The 18,130-nt window shown below is 39.9% G+C and overlaps 1 protein-coding gene across 6 annotated transcripts in view; it reads right to left on the bottom strand.

Moving 5' to 3' along the window:
• Positions 1–18,130, bottom strand: part of mllt10 (MLLT10 histone lysine methyltransferase DOT1L cofactor) — a 58,004-nt gene that overhangs the window by 13,107 nt on the left and 26,767 nt on the right. For 5 of the 6 annotated variants that reach the window (XM_079805774.1, XM_079805776.1, XM_079805777.1 and 2 more), the window contains 5 exons: positions 15,757–15,852; positions 15,329–15,644; positions 12,482–13,135; positions 6,148–6,320; positions 1,884–1,998 (listed from right to left, as the gene is read on the bottom strand). In XM_079805774.1, the coding sequence (XP_079661900.1) occupies positions 1,884–1,998; positions 6,148–6,320; positions 12,482–13,135; positions 15,329–15,644; positions 15,757–15,852 (1,354 nt within the window). The remainder of the gene's footprint in view (positions 1–1,883; positions 1,999–6,147; positions 6,321–12,481; positions 13,136–15,328; positions 15,645–15,756; positions 15,853–18,130) is intronic. The other variant, XM_079805775.1, reaches the window with a different exon arrangement.

Raw genomic sequence — 18,130 nt, 5'->3', positions numbered from 1 at the left:
GCTCCCATCGCCCTGCCTGCAGGCCCCATGCCAGACACTGCTTTTCATTTTCTGCAGTGAAAGTAATGAATCACATATGCGCCTCGCCAAGCACAACCCCCTCCCTCCTTTCTCTCTCTTTTTTTTTTCTCCACACCCCCCTCAAGTCACAGTTAGCCAATCCCATTTTTCTCTTCCTCCCTGCTTCCTTCCCCCTTCCTTTCCTTTTTCTCAACCGTCTTGTTCTTTTTAACACTTTCCAGCCCACTACCACCTCCAGCACAGGCTGGCTCCAGTGGGGGTGCAGGCACATCAGTGCAAGCCGCCCAAGGTCTGGTGTGACTTATTATGGTGCTGACCCCTTGCCTGACCCTGGATCAGCCCTGGGGCTGCAGTGCAGACTGGACCCGAAAGCATCGGGTATCACTTTACAAAATAAAAAAATAAATAGAAAAACAAAGAACAGGGACTGAATGACACAGTGGAAACCTATGAGCAACAGGTGACCAGCATTACTTTTACTTTGTTAAAATGAAACAAGCCTAGAGTTAGTCTCACAGAGTCTATGACAAATTTTTAGACTAGTGTTTTTTTGTTTGTTTTTTTAAACTGACCGATGCCAATATCAAGACAATAAGGTGGCTAATGGCAAAAATATACCTGACATGTTTTTAAAATGTAAACAAAACAGTTATTAATTTAAGTATTATATTATAATATAATATATAATAATAATAATAATAATATAATTATGTTTTTGAAGTAAGTGTCTTACGCTCACCAAGGCTGCATTTATTTGAACAAAAATACAGTAAAAACTGTAATGTAAAAAATTACTATCATTTTAAATACATTTTAAAAGGAAATTTATTTTTGTGATGGCAAAGCTGAATTTACAACAGCCATGTTGCTTTCCTGCTCAAGAAATATTTCTCATCAACAACGTTGATATTTTTGAGGAAACTTTTCCCAGGATTCTTTGATAAATAGAAAAGTTTAAAAGAACAGCATTTATTTGAAATATAAATCTTTTTTAAATATTATAAATGTCTTTACGGTCACTTTTGATCAATTTAATATACCCTTGCTGAATAAAAGTATTAATTTCCCTAAAATAAAAGATCTTACTGTCCATAATTAAGTTAAATGATCAGCCTATTCCAAATGTATCAGTACTTTAGGCGTGCTGCGCTGAGAACGAGTACCAGACAAGAGCCGGGCTTGTGCTAAGAGCACGCAAGCTTTCCAGTCTCGAGCGGTGGTCTCTTTAAGGACGGGTGTTCTTCCTCCTATTGTTAGTCAAATGACCCCCTGACCTCTGTTTGAGGAGGAGGGCATGACTGATCCATTATTCCTCAAAGGCTGTGTTCCTCTTTTTCCTCTCTCTCTCTTGCTTTCAACTGCTCCCCACCCCAACCACTATGACAGGGTCCTGCAAGCCCATTCGCTCATGACTGAGACCCCCAGGGTTTAGGCAGGGTCCAGGGAAAGTGTTGAGTGGCCCGGGATGGAGGGAGGGAGTCTAAGGTATGCCTGCCTCCTAAACCCAGGGCAATCCCCTCTGTGTCATCACTGCGGTCATTGTGCAGATTAATGAAATGTTTGAGTGGTAGCATGCTTCATTTAACAGGTATGCACACTTTCAGCTCTCTGTCCCGGGGAGTTTTGTTCTCTGGCTCTCCCTCTCTCTGCGACCTGAGGAGGTAAGGGGGTTGGGGGGGGATACAGCTGACCACACATTCCACATGCACAGGGGAGTGGAGAAATAATGGGAGGATGAGGAGAAATGGGAGAAGAGAGCGCAGGAAGCAGGAAGAAAGGATTTGAGAAGGGAATTCTGTGCCAGTGGGAGGTACCAGCTAAGGATCAGTGTGGTTCCCCGTGTGTGTGTGTGTGTGTCTCACCTGCTGGGGAGCTGTCTGACTGGGCGATCAGTGCAGCCATGGCAGAGTTCGGATTCAGCCTGTTTCCAAACATATGGGATGGCGCCAGGTTAAAGGATCCTGGTAGTGAGTTTGACTAAGGAAGAAACGCATAAAGAGAGTTAGACTAAAGATGTAAACACTGTCTAATTCCAAATATCGTGGGTGCCTAAGTGCGTGTCCCTGCATGAGTCATATGAATGTGTGCGTGAGCGTTGGCCAAAGAGCTGGATGATAAAACACCATGTCAGCTGGATTTCCTGTGAGCCAGGAGAATTGGCTAAGCCTGCAACAGCAGATCCACAGCCCTGAACAACATGCAGACCATGTGCTTCTGCAGCTAATTATTTAATCCAATTAAGCCATTTCCCTAATAATGGTTGGGATTGGTTGCGGTGTTGCTTCTGAGGTAGCAGCATATGTGCAACAACAAACTTGGTGCATGGTGGAGACCACACAAACCTTCACATTATGGTGCATGGTGGAGACCACACACACCTTCACATTACTTACATTTAAATAACACTTTTGCTGTATAACAATGTTGTAAATAGCAGCGAATTATTAGGAGGATAAAGAATTATTGAGAACTGAAGAATTATTAAAAGAGATGATTACTCATATTTATTCCAATTTGCAGACTACACTACTGCCACTTTTGATCAATTTATTGCATCCTTTGCTGAATAAATGGTAAAGGCAATAATGTAACAAAAGATTTCTATTTCAAATAAACACTGTTCTTTTGAACTAGGTATTCATTTAAAAAAATAGAGCTGTTTGATGATAACAAGAAATGTTTCTTGAGCATCAAATCAGCATATTAGAATGATTTCTAAAGGATCATGTGACACTGAAGACTAGAGTAATGATGTTAAAAATGCAGCTTTGCCAACGTAGGAATCAGTTGCATTAAAAAAAATTATATATATATTAAAATGATATATTGCATTAAAACTGTTTTTTTTTAAATAATATATATATGTATATATATATATATATATATAAATATAAAAAATTAATTAATTTAGTAATTAATAATACTTCCCAATATCCCTGTTTTTATAGCATTTCATAATAAATGCAGCCTTGGTGAGTATAGGAGACTTCTTAAAAATCTTACTGACCTCAAAAATTTAATGGTAATGTATTATATTTTGGAACGAAAATCCATTCACCTATTTATTCCATCCTTATTCTCACAGCATATTTTCATAAAATCAATAGATTCTTTCCTTTTCCTTTCCTCGCTTCATCAACATCAAGGCCTTATCTGTTCCAAACAGGAAATAATGCTTGCTGAAATTACAATGTATTGTATTTCTTGCTGTTATTATAGAATAATGCCTTTATATCTGATTTCTGACCATATCAGACAAACACATTTTGAACCACTCTTGCAAATGGCCAGTGAATACCCCCACACAATGCCAATGTTTAAACCAACCTTGAAAACATGCTTCTTTAATGGATCTTCAACTAACATGTAAAAATGTGCTTTATGGCTTGTGCTTTATTTGGACATGGCGCAAGTCTATGAGGTAGTCCAACCCTAAACCTGGCATTGAATTTGAACTGCCTTATCTACAATTGTAAATAATAATGCATACCAATTCTATAAACATAATATAAAATAAATATAATGATAATAAATATTAATGGTATGGTTCTAAAAAAAAAAATAGCAAAAAAATGGCAAAAAAAAAAATATCCTGCCTTCCCCTGGCCCCTCACGGCCCTCCCAATTCCTCAGACTCCTCTTTCAGGCCGTGTTGAGAGAGGAGGGAGCATGACCAGTAAGAAGAGAACCCCTCATCCCACTACACAGCTCTCTGTCCAGCCTGTCAGCCCTCATCCCATCAGCGAGCTGAGCTCAATGCGCCCGCACAGGGAAAAGAGGGACAGCCGGATTGTTTGAGGCTTAGGGCTCTCAGCACCATTGTGGAGGTTAACGAAGAGTGGGACAGAGGTGGGCCTAGGGGGTGTGCGCTGGGGTCGAAGGTCACCGCTGCCCTGCTTGCAACCACTGAATTTTTTTCGTCAAACCATTCTTCCATCCACAAAGGGAGAGTTAGAGATGGAGAGGAAAAAAAAAGCAAACATCTCAGGAGACAGTCATGCTGATGGATGATTGTTTGCGCTGAATATATTTGATAAAACATCATGTTATACATCAAAATAACCCCAGATATACTTTTAAAAACATCACCTGTTTACTGATCAGCTAACTACCTAGTGAAGAAAAAAAGTCCATCATATTAAATCTCCTACGCCATAAAGCTTAGGACTAATGGAGGATATTTGCAAGCGTGCGTTAGAAAGGGCTGGACCGCCGAGCCCTGCAGCATTAAGGCCATCAGTGGGTCTACTTCATCTCCTAATGTAAGGCCACCCTGCCTGCAGAGAGGGCAGATCTGCACAAACAAAGCCCTGTTGCCTGGAAACAACTGGTTGCTACAGCAGTGCAAGTCAAGACAAAGATGCTCAGGAGAGCGGCAGAGATGGTGCTCAGTCTCTAGTGCGCTTCCAATGGGCCCATTTGGAACAGTACTGGGAGTCTGTAAGAATGACTTTACTTTATTATTGCTATCTAAACACACACACAGGAGTCTGTCAATGAGTGGGAGGGGATTCTGAAGTCGCCGATCCGTTCATTCTGTATTTATTAACGATTTAAATATTGTTTCATGAAGAAAGTGATACTTTCATTCAGAAAGGAGGCATTACATTGATCAAAAGTGACAGTAAATCAATGTATAATGTTACAAAAAAAATCCATTTGAAATAAATTCCTGAGCACCAAATCAGCATATTAGAATGAATTCTGAAGGATAATGTGACACTGAAGACTGGAGTAATGATGAAACGCATCCCAGAAATAAATTAAAATTTTAAATACATTACAAATAGAAACAGTTATTTGAAATGTGTTATTACTTTTATTTTAAATGCAGCCTTGATGAGCATAAAACTTCTTTCAAAAACATCGTAAAATATCTATATTTATATATAAATATAATTACTGACTTAAAGCGACATATATAGCAAATATAAAGCCAATTACAGCTCTTTTCACACAATGTCGTTCTGTTTATTTGACCACACATACTTCTCTGTCTAGCTAATGCAAACACAATCATGTTCATCCGTTAAGACCATATACTTAAGCAGCCTAGTAATAAATACCCTAAATGACTCAAAACACTGTCTTTTAAGAGCTGAAAAATGAGGTCTGAAGTGACAAACTTTACTTCTCCCACTGACATGTTATGTAGACATGCTGCCCTTAGACGGCTTCCTTCGTACTGTTAATATTACTGCTGCAATTACATAAATATTGCATTAACACAACCCGGGCACTTGAGAACCAAATTCATTTGTTCTGTAGAAAAGAAAAAAGAAAACACATGCGAGTTACTTGATGCATAAATAGCTGCACCCAACGTTTACATCCGAGCCTTTTATGAGTTAATTACTATTTGTGCCATGAATGTGCTTTCAGCATTTATCTTGATAAAATTGGAGCAAATTAACACAGTACAAAAACGATGAGTATAATTCCTTTTAATTGGTTAATTTAGTGAGAGATAATGCATTACGGATACGTGCGAGCAGAAAGCTGTGATCGCAATATTACTTTTCTTCACAGATATACACTACAGCTCAAAAGTTGGTCAGATTATTCTTTGATTTCTAAAGAAGTCTCTTATGCTCACCAAGGCTGCATTAATTTGATCAAAAACACAAGCAGTAATAAAAACTGTAATATTGAAAAATATTATTGCACTTACAACAAAAAAAAGTTATATTTGAATATATTTTAAAATATAGTATAGTATCACATGACCCTTGAGAAATCATTTGAATATGCTGATTTGCTGCTCAAGAAACATTTATTATCAATGTTGAAAACAGTTGTGCTGCTATGTTTTGTGGAAATTATGATTTTTTCACTTTCGATCAATTTAATGCATTTGCTAAATAAAGGTATTAATTTCTTTAAAAAAACCCTACTGATCTTAAACGTTTAATGGTAGCATATTAGCAGCTCTTGAGTTAAACTTAATTTAAAACTACATAAGGTGGTTTTGTTTAGCTTAAAACTTAAGTTAAGTTTTATGCTCAAATTAATTTATTTTATTCATTTGCCCATTTCACCATAACCAAACCAAACTGGTTTTGAAATAATCGAACAAACATATGCATGAATAGTATGAATACATAATTAAGTCTGTTAAATACTCACATGTGTGGATGAGGTGCTGGTGAATGGGGTGGTCGGGGGCAGTGAGGTGAGGGTGGACATGGAAGTGACCACAGACTGATGAGCAGGTAACTCGGAATTGGACCCGGACAGGGACCCTCCGAGCACCGCACTGGGCAACGGGCAGGCTACATCACTACTGCTGGAGTACGGACCTGCAAAAAGACAGCAATTACAGTCAATTATACAAGTAAAACAGCACATCTTCAATAATCACTAAGACAAACGTTTTCTTCTAATTCTCACAGAGTCAAAAATAACATTGTCTTGTTTATCAGCAGGAGATCTGGCATAGCAACTGGGGGTTGTGAAGCAAATCAACACAGGTTATGACCTGTAATCTAGTGGTAAAAGCAAAGTTTTAATAGCTGTAAGGGCAACCTCTGTCCTCCAATATACCTTCACTAGTTATCCATCTATCTTTCTCACTGCCCCTGAGATGAACTTTGTGGACTTTGAATGGCCTGTCTGACCAGGCCCTCATTACAGCAGACATCGAGAGCAAGCACAAAGCATTTCTGAGTCCTCTCAACATGCACTCTGCACCGGCCTCCCAGTGACCCAGAAAACAGTTCCCTGAATCTGACGACTCACTATTTCTTCTGTAAAAATGACTGAGGGCTTTTCAGGCGGGGCCGGAGAGCCAGGGAGGAGTGCCGCCCATTCATATTTATGTGTCGGTTCATGACATGCACGCTGTTTGTTGTTGCTGTTGTTTTATTGATCCCCCCCCCCCCCTTTTCTCTCTCCCTCCTCCCCTGCCACCATCTCAAATAAACCCAGCTGATGGCCCAGGCTGACCCATTGCAGGAACGAGAGAGGCCCCCTTGCCACACAAAGGAATGAATGGCCCGCGGCAGTCTACATTCACTGCCGAAACAAGGAAACATTGTTGGGCGGAGAGGTACCACGTGAAGCATTTACAGTACCAAGCGCTGAACTCCACATAGGGCATATGCAATAGAGAATAGAGAAAGGAAGCTTAAACATCACTGTCACGGTATTCCATTTAATCCCAATTCGTTTTACTTTTAGAAGACTTGTGAATACCAACAGCTAACTTGATGCATTAATGATTAGATTAATCTTTAAATCATCGTGTTGATCTGGTAATCTGGTTAATAATTAACATTTCAGAAAAGGTCAACCAACGGAGCATTTGATTAGAGGTTACAAGACATGCGCGACCAAACAAAGCAAGGACAAAGATCCTGTTATCTGGTGCTGATCGAACGGGCCCGATCGATCAGGACTTAACATCTCCTCCTGAAACCCCCCCTTATCAAATCAGGGGAAGAGGGGAAATTTCAAATTAGATTAGCCAGCATTTCAAGTCAAACCCCTGTCTCCGCTCTCAGCAGAAAATCCATGCGAGTTCAGAGGGAGGTTAATGACGAGGCCCAGAACCTGATAAGGATCCTCTGCACTTTCCTTATGGACGAAGAAAAGGAAGGAGCGACTGATTCGAGGTATTGTTGCACGGCAGTAGAACATATTTAGGGCTTTGACGTGGCAGATGTTTTTAATTTAAATGTGGTATCATGAACAGTAATCGTTGTCTTGAAGTGTTTTGCGTTGGGTTACTAGCTTCAAGATATGTTCCACCACACGCGAACAGTCGGGCTTGATGTTTCTAATGTGTGCTGACAGAAAACAATACGTTAAGGTGCATGGCTGCAGTTAATACAGCAAATGCATGCATTGCTTGTCAATGTATACTTGAATGGACAGAACAGCTGCACAGTTTCATAGTACAGTAATAAATCCAGGCTTCAAAGCATAGTTAACCTAAACATTTTGTCATTATTTTGATCATGTCTTTGCAAACCTGCGAGACGTTCTTCTGTGGAACATAAAGATAAATGAAAAATGTCTGATGTTTTGTCCATATTATTAAAGTCAATAGGGTCTAAATGACTTTCATTTTATGGATGTACACAATTGTATTCAGCATATGGAAACCACATTCTTCAAAATTTTGTTCACAAGAGGAAAGGTCATACAGGTACATTGTAACATTATATGTTTTAGCATTTAAAACTTTTTGTTTTAACTTAACTTATTTTACTCACTTGTGTGAAACATGTTTAGTATCATGCTGTATCATGCGCAAGATGCTACAAAAAAAGAACAAAGACGTCTGTCTAGAACATATTTACATAAAAAAAAATTTACTAAAAAAGCTCCAAAACCGTATATTCTGTGTGAACAGCCTTTAAAGGCTAATTTGCAGTCTGGAGGAAATCACGTTTCGGCATAAATTTGTTTAGTTCAGAACAACTTGAAAGCCTGGTGGTGTGTGATCTTCAGTCGTTTAGTGTTTGATGGTCAGTTTTTTTCTCTGTAACCCAATTCAAAGTCGACAAGCGTACAATTCCTTGTGTTTTAAAATCTGAGTCTTCCAGCCTTAACAGCGTCTCGCTCAGCTTTTCCTTCTAATTTCATATGAAAACCAACCAGAATCATTCCACCCTCTGTAAATAACACCCTATAAAGCCCTACAACCGGTCAGGGCTGAGATGGATGTTTGCATTTAATAACAGCCCCCACTGCTTCCCTGATAAACCAGTCATTCATCCAAAAAAAAGAGAGAGCTGGGAGCCATTGAGGGAGGGTGAGATAGATAGATGAGGTGGAGCACTCTGCTGTAGCCCTGCATTAGCAATAGCTAAATATTTACAGTCCAACCAAAGGCCAGGAACAGGTGAGGGCAGGGACGGGTGGGAGAACAAGCACCAAACAAACAAAAAAAATCCTTGAGAGAGGGGACAGGGCGATAGCGAGACGGCACATAGTAGAGAGTGAAAGAGAAAAGAAGAAAAAAACCCCCACCAATTTTTAAAGTTCTAATCAGAGGGAAAGAAACTACAAAAAAGCCGGATGGTTGCCAAGCAACAGTGCAGCGCCACAGATAAGGCCCGTTAAACATTCTAGCTGGCATGTGTGCATGGAGCGCTTTTGTCAATGGCTGGATTTAGCAGGTGCGAGCAAGATAGTGCCTACAAATGAGAGAGAAAGAATGGTGTGAACATGTATATGCACGAGAGTGAAAGTTCTGGCTCCAGCTCAGTGAACAGGAAGGCCAGTAGGGGTCAGGGCATTTCTACACACTATCTTGAGCCGGTAAGTGATGTCGGCTCACTCTAGATCCCAAGCGAAGACAACGACAGGGAGGAACAAATAAAATTTTAACTAATTGCCTGTTACGGGCTCCTTCCCTCCTCCAGCTCCCTCGGGCTCAACAGGTTAATGTGCATCTCTATGGAGATTCAGCGGGCCACTCTAAGCTCTCAATCAGGTAGGAATGAGGAAGCACTTTAGAGAGCACCTCCATCCACTTTTACCCTAATGAGCTTCAGCACAGACCAAAACAACATCATGCTGGTTCCCAGGCTTCTATTCGAGAAAAGCGGACGTCAAATGGACTTTTTTTGCAAAAATAAATAGAGATGGGGGAAAAAAAACTGCAATTCATGGGAAGATTAAGATGAATAAGAGGAATTGAACAATGCAATATTGAAAAGTCACTCCAACGTGTAATTCCTGAAAAATAATTATCTCAGATCGACCAAAACATGACCATTTTTATATTTTATAAACAGAGATAAGGGAAGTAAGATGGCGAATGTTAGGAGAGAGTATTTGGATTAAAGAGAGTGTAAACGTATTCAAAAGTAAAAAATATAAACTTGGTCATGGTAGATGTCATTTGTACATTGAAAGGAATGAAAATGAGGCTGTGAATGTGAAAATATCTAAATAAAAACGGGCTGAAAAAAAGAGACATAACCATGGACCTTCAAAGACAACATGAAACAGGATGGTCTCAATACGGCATAACGTTAAAATAAGAGGGGTTTAGTGATTTCACCTGAAAATCATTTCAAAGCAAATATGCACTTTTTTCCTTTGGAACAAATTGTACAATGGTTATCAATAGGCTTTCATAAAAACTGGCCAGATTTATTCATACATGCATTAAATATTGAAGAACATTAAAAAAAATGATAATGAATAGCCAATTTTTAGCAAAATGCTCCTCTCTAGAGTTAATTTTTCTAGCTGACTAACGAGTTTATGGACACTGGATATGGTTTTCCTGAGGTAAATGTGACGTTACATGACACTGTTTACAAGATGTTTTATTGACGTCTTTCCACGGTTGAAACACTGATTGAGCGATTCCATTTGACATGATACGGATTTCGGTAAGTTGTACTCTATCTTTTAACACACTTTCAGATGCTCATTCATGTTTATTACGCGCTGTAACTGGTATTAAAAGATTAGTTCACTTCAAAATGAAAATTCTGATATTTTACTCACCCCCATCTCATCCAAGATGTTCATGTCTTTCTTTCTTCAGTCGGAAAGAAAATAAGTTTGAGGAAAACATTCCAGGATTTTACTCTCCACCATTGACTTCCATTGCAACCAAAATGTTGAAGGTCCAAATCAATGCAGTTTCAAAGGGCTTCAGAGGCTCTGCACGATCCCAGACGAGGGTCCCCAAGTGAACGTGCGAGTACTAATACAAACGCCCTTTCCCAAAAAAACTAAATCTTCAACTTTAAAATCATCCGACATCGTTGGTTTACCTTTTTTTTTTGCTACAGGGTGTTTGTATTAGTCTTCACACGAGCACTTTGTAAACACGGGGCGGTGCTTCCGCCTATGTCTAGTCTGATGTTTTCGACGTGATTGCGCAATCACTGGCGAGAGCGCAGAGCAGCGCAAGATGAGCAATTTAGGTTAAAAAGTATATTAATTTTTTTTTTAAATGGTAGATCGTTTCGCTAGATAAGACCCTATTCCTCGTCTGGGATTGCGCAGAGACTCTGAAGCCCTTCGAAGCACTTTGAAACTGCATTGATTTATACCTTCAACATTTTGGTTGCAATGGAAGTCAATGGTGGAGTGAAAAAACCTGGAATGTTTTCCTCAAAAAACATAATTTCTTTTCTACTGAAGAAAGAAAGACATGGTGGATGAGATGGGGGTGAGTAAAATATCAGGACATTATCATTTTGAAGTGAACTAATCCTTTAATGCGGAAGAGAAGATCAGTTCATGTGCAATCTGCACTGCCGCTTCTCTTGAACTGAACTGAGCTGCCAGAGCGATCTCACACCACAGCGCCAAAACGGTATTTATGGTTTTGAAATTCGTAATAAAAAGGATGTAATTTGAAATCTGAGACGTTCATATCAATTGTAACAAAGCACAAAGATTATTGCGATTTATTGGATGGGAGGCGCGCTACAATGTTCCTTTCATTCATCAACAGAAAACAGGATGACTAATTGATTCTTGGGATTTAAGAATCGATATCGGTTCGTAAAAATGAGAATCAATTAGAAATCTATATTTTTAACACACGGTCAACTTTCCTCAAGATACTGTAGTAAACGCTGCACAATGGTATCGCTCTTTACAACGTCTGACCCATAACGGTAATTAATATGATTAGCCTTTTACTTGACTACATTATCAAACAGCTAATAATGTGTTGCTAATGTTACACAAACCCGTTCGCCATCTCAGAGTCAGACAGCTGCCTTTTAAAAATCAGCATCCTTAGAAATGCTTTGAGCATCATACAACATCAGTGGAGAAAAGCATATAGTTCATCATAACATCATAATATACATCATGTACATAATTCAACTATATTGCTAAATACCCAATTTTTCAGATGAACAGAAAAACATACCGGGATAAGACTCCCCTGCTTTACTGCAGTTAATGATATGCTAAAGCCCGCCCGCACGTTGACGTGAGACTGTCAACCTACGTTTTTGAGACGGTCTTTGAAACACTTCAGTTTTGAGGAGAAAACACTCAGAAATGGTGTTGACTTGAACTTGCACATGGTTTGTCTGAAGGCATATTAAAAACACCACATAGACATATAACCAACATTAAAAACTGGATTTTCACCACAGGGTCTTTAAGAGGAAAGTTCTGATTGAGGTATTTAAACTCTTGACATCTGGCAACCCCAATCATGAAAGCTTGTGGAGGTTTGTTACCAATGCAAGATAACGGAAATGTCAAAGGGAGAATTTTTTTTCCAGGATAAATAACCAATGTGCCAATATCATAGATTATGTGTAAACAAGAACAGCAGATGTCTTGGTAATGATTTAAATATGATTAATCGTGTAGCCCCATTGCTATGCACTATATTGATATCATCCACAACACGGAAAAAAATCATCTGTATTAGTGAGAATTTGAATTTGGCTCAATTATAGTTTCCTGCCGACTTTAAGCAAAACTTTAAACAGATGAAATTACAGCGCTCTCTGCTCACCTGGTCCTGCAGATGGGGAGCTGACAGTCATACCCTGTAAGTTTCCATTCCTGAGGAGGGATGGGGACTTCTGAATCCCCAGACTGCTGCTTCCAGCACCCACCGCACCCACACCTCCGGTACTGCTGACGGTGCTCCCGCGGCAGGCCATGGTGCTCATAGAGGATGGCGAAGGGGAGGTGGATGAGGGCATTGTGGATCCGTGCTCTCCTGTATCAGTGGTTTTACTGTCCTGGGTGGTGAAGCACGGTCCATACCGGTTTCTCCAGTTCCCTCTCTTCTTCTTCTTCACTCCATCCTCACCTGTAGATGAAGACGATGTCGCAGAGGAAGAGGACGAGGAGGGCTGGGGTCGTTTGTAGCCGGCCGAGGCCAGGCCACTCAACTCTCCAGCTGGGTGACAGTTTTCGTAATGCTTGCTGGAGCTTTGGGGGAGGGACATCATGCTGAAGGTGTTTAGAGCCACCATGCCTTCAGAGGCTCCGCTTTCCGCACCACCCTTCACATGGCAACGGCCAAAGGATGGAGGCGTGTAAGATTCGCCGGCCCTCAGGCTGGGATCAGAGAAGCTGAGGAAATCAGATGTGGTTTGAACCACAGACCCAGTAGTGGCTGATTTACTGCTGCTGCTGCTGCTGCTGCCTAATAAAAGACCTGAGAGAGAAAAAGGAAGAGATAAAGATAAAAGTGCATCTTAATGTCACAACCACATTAACAGACAGACAGCATAAACCAACAGAGAGGTGGCATGTGGTCATAAAACTAAGACCCTTTTGCAGCCACAATTTTTAAGTACACAGAAAAACACCATAGCTGGAGCGCCGAACTGGACAACAGCGCTACAATCACCTTTTATATAAGGAGCTTGTAATATTGTAGCACAAAAAACAATATAAATTCTGTGCATAATAGTTTAGCAACTTTTGCTATAATACACACTACCATTTAAAAGTTTTTTAATTAAAAATAGTAAAGTCTCTTATGCTCACCAAGGCTATATTTATTTGATCAAAATTACAGTGGGGAGGAAATATTTTGAATATTACTATAATTTGAAATTTTCTTTTTTAAATTATGTTAATTTTTTCCATCATTACTCCAGTCTTCAGTGTCACATGATCCTTCAAAAATCATTGTAATATGCTGATTTGCTTACACTTATTATTTATGTTGAACAGTTGTGTTGCTTAATTGTTTTTGAGGAAACCATGATACATATTTTTTCAGGATTCTTTGATGAATAAGTTCAAAAGATCAGTATTTATTAATGCATACTTGCAGAAAAAGAAATCTTACTGACCCTAACTATATTAGCTGTCCAAAATGAATACCAAAAAAAAAAAAACATCTCTAAAATGTTAAATAGCTAGGAGAATGCTCTTTTTGTTTTCAATTTGAACACAAATGTAGATGAGAATGTTTGTGTTTTTAGATGAGAATTTTAGTATCAAAAACAAAGTTTTTTGATTTTGAAAATTAAAAAAAATGTATTACATATTTTTTTTAAATAACTTTCCTGAAGAAATCAGGAAATTCCATAATCCCACCAAATTTGCAGGAAGCCAAACAATCAGGTATGCATGTAGGCAGGCAAGAAGGGTGACCCAGATCTAGGTGTTCATTCGGACCCTCCCCTCAGGCAAGGACTTGTCCTTTAACCAAAGCCAGAGAAACAACTCCGACGTGCATGTTTTCACAGCTGCGGCAAGAGGCTGCAGAGGCTTTACTTCCCAATTTTACTATGCAGTCTATCCCCTGAGTCTATCCCACTAACATTTAAACACACACAGAGCTTGCATGCCAACACGTCCAGAAGATAAAGTAATATCACAAAAAAGGCTGCCATGACAAATAGATAACTAGCTCCATTTTGTAGTTCTTTCAAAAACACGTTCAGGAAGTTCTGCTATATCTTATCGCTGGATCCTAGATTAAGCACTGCTATCCATTTGCTGCCTGAAGATGAGCAAAATCTGTCCGAAAAGAGAGACGACTTAACTTTAAATCTTAAATCCTGCCTCAAAGAATATTACTTTTTATCTGCCACTCTTATAATCAACAACAATATTCACATAAGCAGCAATATACAAAACTTTACATATTACCTCAGCTCTCTGTTATTGTCAACCTCAAAGGACTCAATTTAATAAAAGATTGCTGATATTAATCTCTCATATACTTGGGATATTACATCAGGGTGGCCAAACAGAACAGTTGTGTGGCTGGGTCTGTGTCAGGTGTTGTCACAACAGCCCAGACAATATGACACTCTCAGTCAGAAGATTAGACTCCATAGTTAATCTCCAACATCTTTTGATCTCATTGCGCTCTGCTGAGAAAACACTGCATTGTTTCTTCTTCCAGGGTTCCTTGAAGTCTGCGCGTAACTCCAGCGAGGAGGCCCCTGCCGCACTTTGACACATTAATGATTAGTCTGAATTTTCCAGACGTGACCTCTGCTTCAATCCCTCCATCACGGCTTGATAGCAGAAAGGAAGGGAGCATGCTTCTCCCCTGACTCCCAAACCTCCCTCATAACACACATAAACACTCATACACACACAGACGCCACCCACAGCACTGCCAGATCGGAAAGACTCGCCGCTCCATATTACAGCGGCCGGCAGCCAGCCAGACGACAGCCTTATCGCACACACATGCCAAGCTTACGGCTTCTGGATTCCATCCAGCTCTGTCACAACAGACTCACTTGAAATGTCACACACAGGAAGTCGAGACGAGACTTGAATCTGGCCGTTCAATTCAGGAACATGAAGAGGGTGTTTAACGATTCACTTCATCAACAATCTGAAGTGAAAGTGAAGTTGGAATGTTTGAAAGTCTCACCTTGCTGAAAAGGACTAGTCGAGGAGGGGGCCGTGGATGAAGTCGCCGTGGTGACCACAGGACCGTGGGGTTTGCTCGGCGCAGACTTGCGCCCCCTGGACCCTGAGCTTGAGCTGGTACCGTGACTGCTGGACTTCTTGCTTTTGCCATCCGAGCTCTTGCCATCCGAGGAGCCACCATCCTTGGAACTGGAACTGGAGTGAGATGGAACTTCCTGGAAGTTGGCATTGGTGAAACGGCCTCCGCTGTCATCCAGTCGCTTCTGAGTGGAGGAGATGGAGGAGACACTTCCGGCACTGGTGCTGTTGTTGTAGCTCTGTGGCCAAGAAGGGAATGCACATATGGGCAAAAAGGCTTTGCACTTTTTTTAATTGATATTTGACAAACTCTCAGGCATCTATCCTAGTCTAACAGACAGGTGGACTCACCTTCTCAGAGGTCACCATCAGTGCTGGCACCAGGGAAGGCGACAGTTCCAAAGACTTTTTGTGCTTTGGTTTGTGGCGATCTCTTTCTTTATGCTTCTGTGATGAAAGAACAACAACAAAACAAAACAAAACTTTAATGAAGATGGTACAAATGTTTTGACTGAAGCCAGTACAGCTTGGGAAGGACTTTAGCCTAGAGTCTAGACTGCCATTTCTGAAAAGAGACAGAAAGATGGGAAACGCAAAAAGGTGAAACAATGAGAGTCTCATTCTGAACAAGTCAATAGTTTGCCTGCATTCAATCCTGGCAAGGAGAGCCACTTGTGCTGCCCATGAAGATATTCCTGTAAAGAAAAATAAAGGGTATTCCTCTGGATAGGAAAGGTTTCACATTGCAGGCCTGACCAGAGTCTACTACAGCTCAATTTACACCCCAGTCTAGTGCCACTGCACACAGCTCTATTTGCGCCCGAGAAACGGGAGCGTGAACAAATTTACACCTCGCACTCCAATCGAACACCTCCAACCTCTCCGTTTCTGTTCTTAAGAGCATGGCTGTAAAAATATGCAGTGATCCTGAACCAGTCGTAGAGAATATTTACACATTCCCCACAGGAGCGATATACAAACGTCTATCTTTTTTTGCCCCTTTCTGTCATCTTCCACCCATTGTCTCAGTTAGAATTGACAATTATTCTGAACATAACGGTTTATGCTACTTCTCAGTGCAAGTGGCGGTGACAATTCCAGAGGCCCTCAGGCTCAAGTTTTTCAATGAAAATGAAAATGAGCTTCTGCTTCTTCAACGCCATTTACCATTTTCCTGCATATACTATCTTAAATGCCATTTCCTTAGAACAGAAAAATAATACACACTTGAAATGAAGGTGTTGAATAAGCACCGTGGGATTTTCTTTTTAAGTGGTTGGAAAATATTGTATTTGTATTGAATACGCACTGCTATTGGTTTTCATCTGCAACCTACATATCCAAAACAAATGTTTTTGTGTTATGCTTAATGATTTGCTTATGCTGCAAATCCCATCATTTTAACCACAAAACCCAGCAAAATGACAAGTTTATTAAAAGTGACAAAATAATAAAAAATATAACAGCATTTACTGAAATTACAAAGCTTTGCTATGTGCATTTGCTCTGCAAGAAACAAGCTAATTTTGAAGAGAAGCAAAGACAAGACTCTTAGTCTTAATTAACATCGTTTCTGAAGGTGTTGACAAGGCAGTGTTATTATGAGAAGAAAAAAATCTCTACTTGGCTTTGATTATGAATGAAAAAAAAAAAGAAAAATACACAACATTCATCTTAATTCCATTAAATAAACAAACTGAAACATCTAGATACGTAGACCCTTATGTAATGACAAAAGGTATGAACTGCTGTTTACTGGTCTAATTAAAATTCTGACATAAACGTCTTGCAAGAGTTTGACATAAGACGACAGCTATCTTAATTATACAAAGATGAATAGTTCAGGCAGAGGTGACTGAAAAGAGAGAGAACAAAATGCCAAGGCATTTATCATAATTCATCAATGCCTTCAGCAGATTAGTGAAATGTAGCAAATCTCTTTCAGGACGAACAAAGAAATGACTCCCGAGGCTTCAGGCTAAGTATTAAAATTCAACTACGGAAATGAATAAATATAATAAAGCTTAAAAATAAAATAAAACGTTTAAATACAAAAGAAAAACTAATCATCGAGAAAGCAAAGCTAAAATCCCAAACATATCAGATTTAAGATATGTGAGGCAGGAGAAGGAAGAGAGATTGAAAACATCATTTTATTCCCAGATGCCGCTCTCAACGGCCTCTCAGAGCACATCTGAACTAGCTGCAAATTGAGAAGCTTTTAGCCTCTATTGTTGTTTGGCCCTGGGGTTTGGAATTAGCTAGGTATACATCTGAGCCCCCCGACCTTTGACCTGGGAATGTGGAGTAGGGGGGATGGGCCCCCTTTGCTAATGCAAATCAGGTGTTGTAACAATAGCCATGGCGGAGCACAGAGCACTTCACAACACGATCTTCAAGAATACAGCTCCAACCCGAATCATTGTTCATGTCAACCCCTCTCGATGCAGAATAAGGCAAAGAAGTTAAATATCAGAATAATTCTGGGAGAAACGGCTTTAAATGGCATCTCATATTTAATCTTTCGCTGACCTAGATTACACAGGCTGCACAGTCTGTCTTTGAGCAGCTTAAAAGAGCACCATCTACTCCATTTTGGTATGCATTTCCAATGCAAAGTCATTCAAACCAATTCAAATAATTAGCGAATTTGTGTCAAATAACCAACAGCCTCAATGTCTGACCTGCACTCCCCGCTGTAAGTGCTCATCTGACTATTGTGAGC

Source organism: Gobio gobio, assembly GCF_949357685.1.
Source record: "Gobio gobio genome assembly, chromosome: 23".
NCBI lineage: Eukaryota > Metazoa > Chordata > Actinopteri > Cypriniformes > Gobionidae > Gobio > Gobio gobio.
The sequence above is the reverse complement of the archived record's forward strand: the minus strand, read 5'-3'. Positions and strand labels throughout refer to the sequence as shown.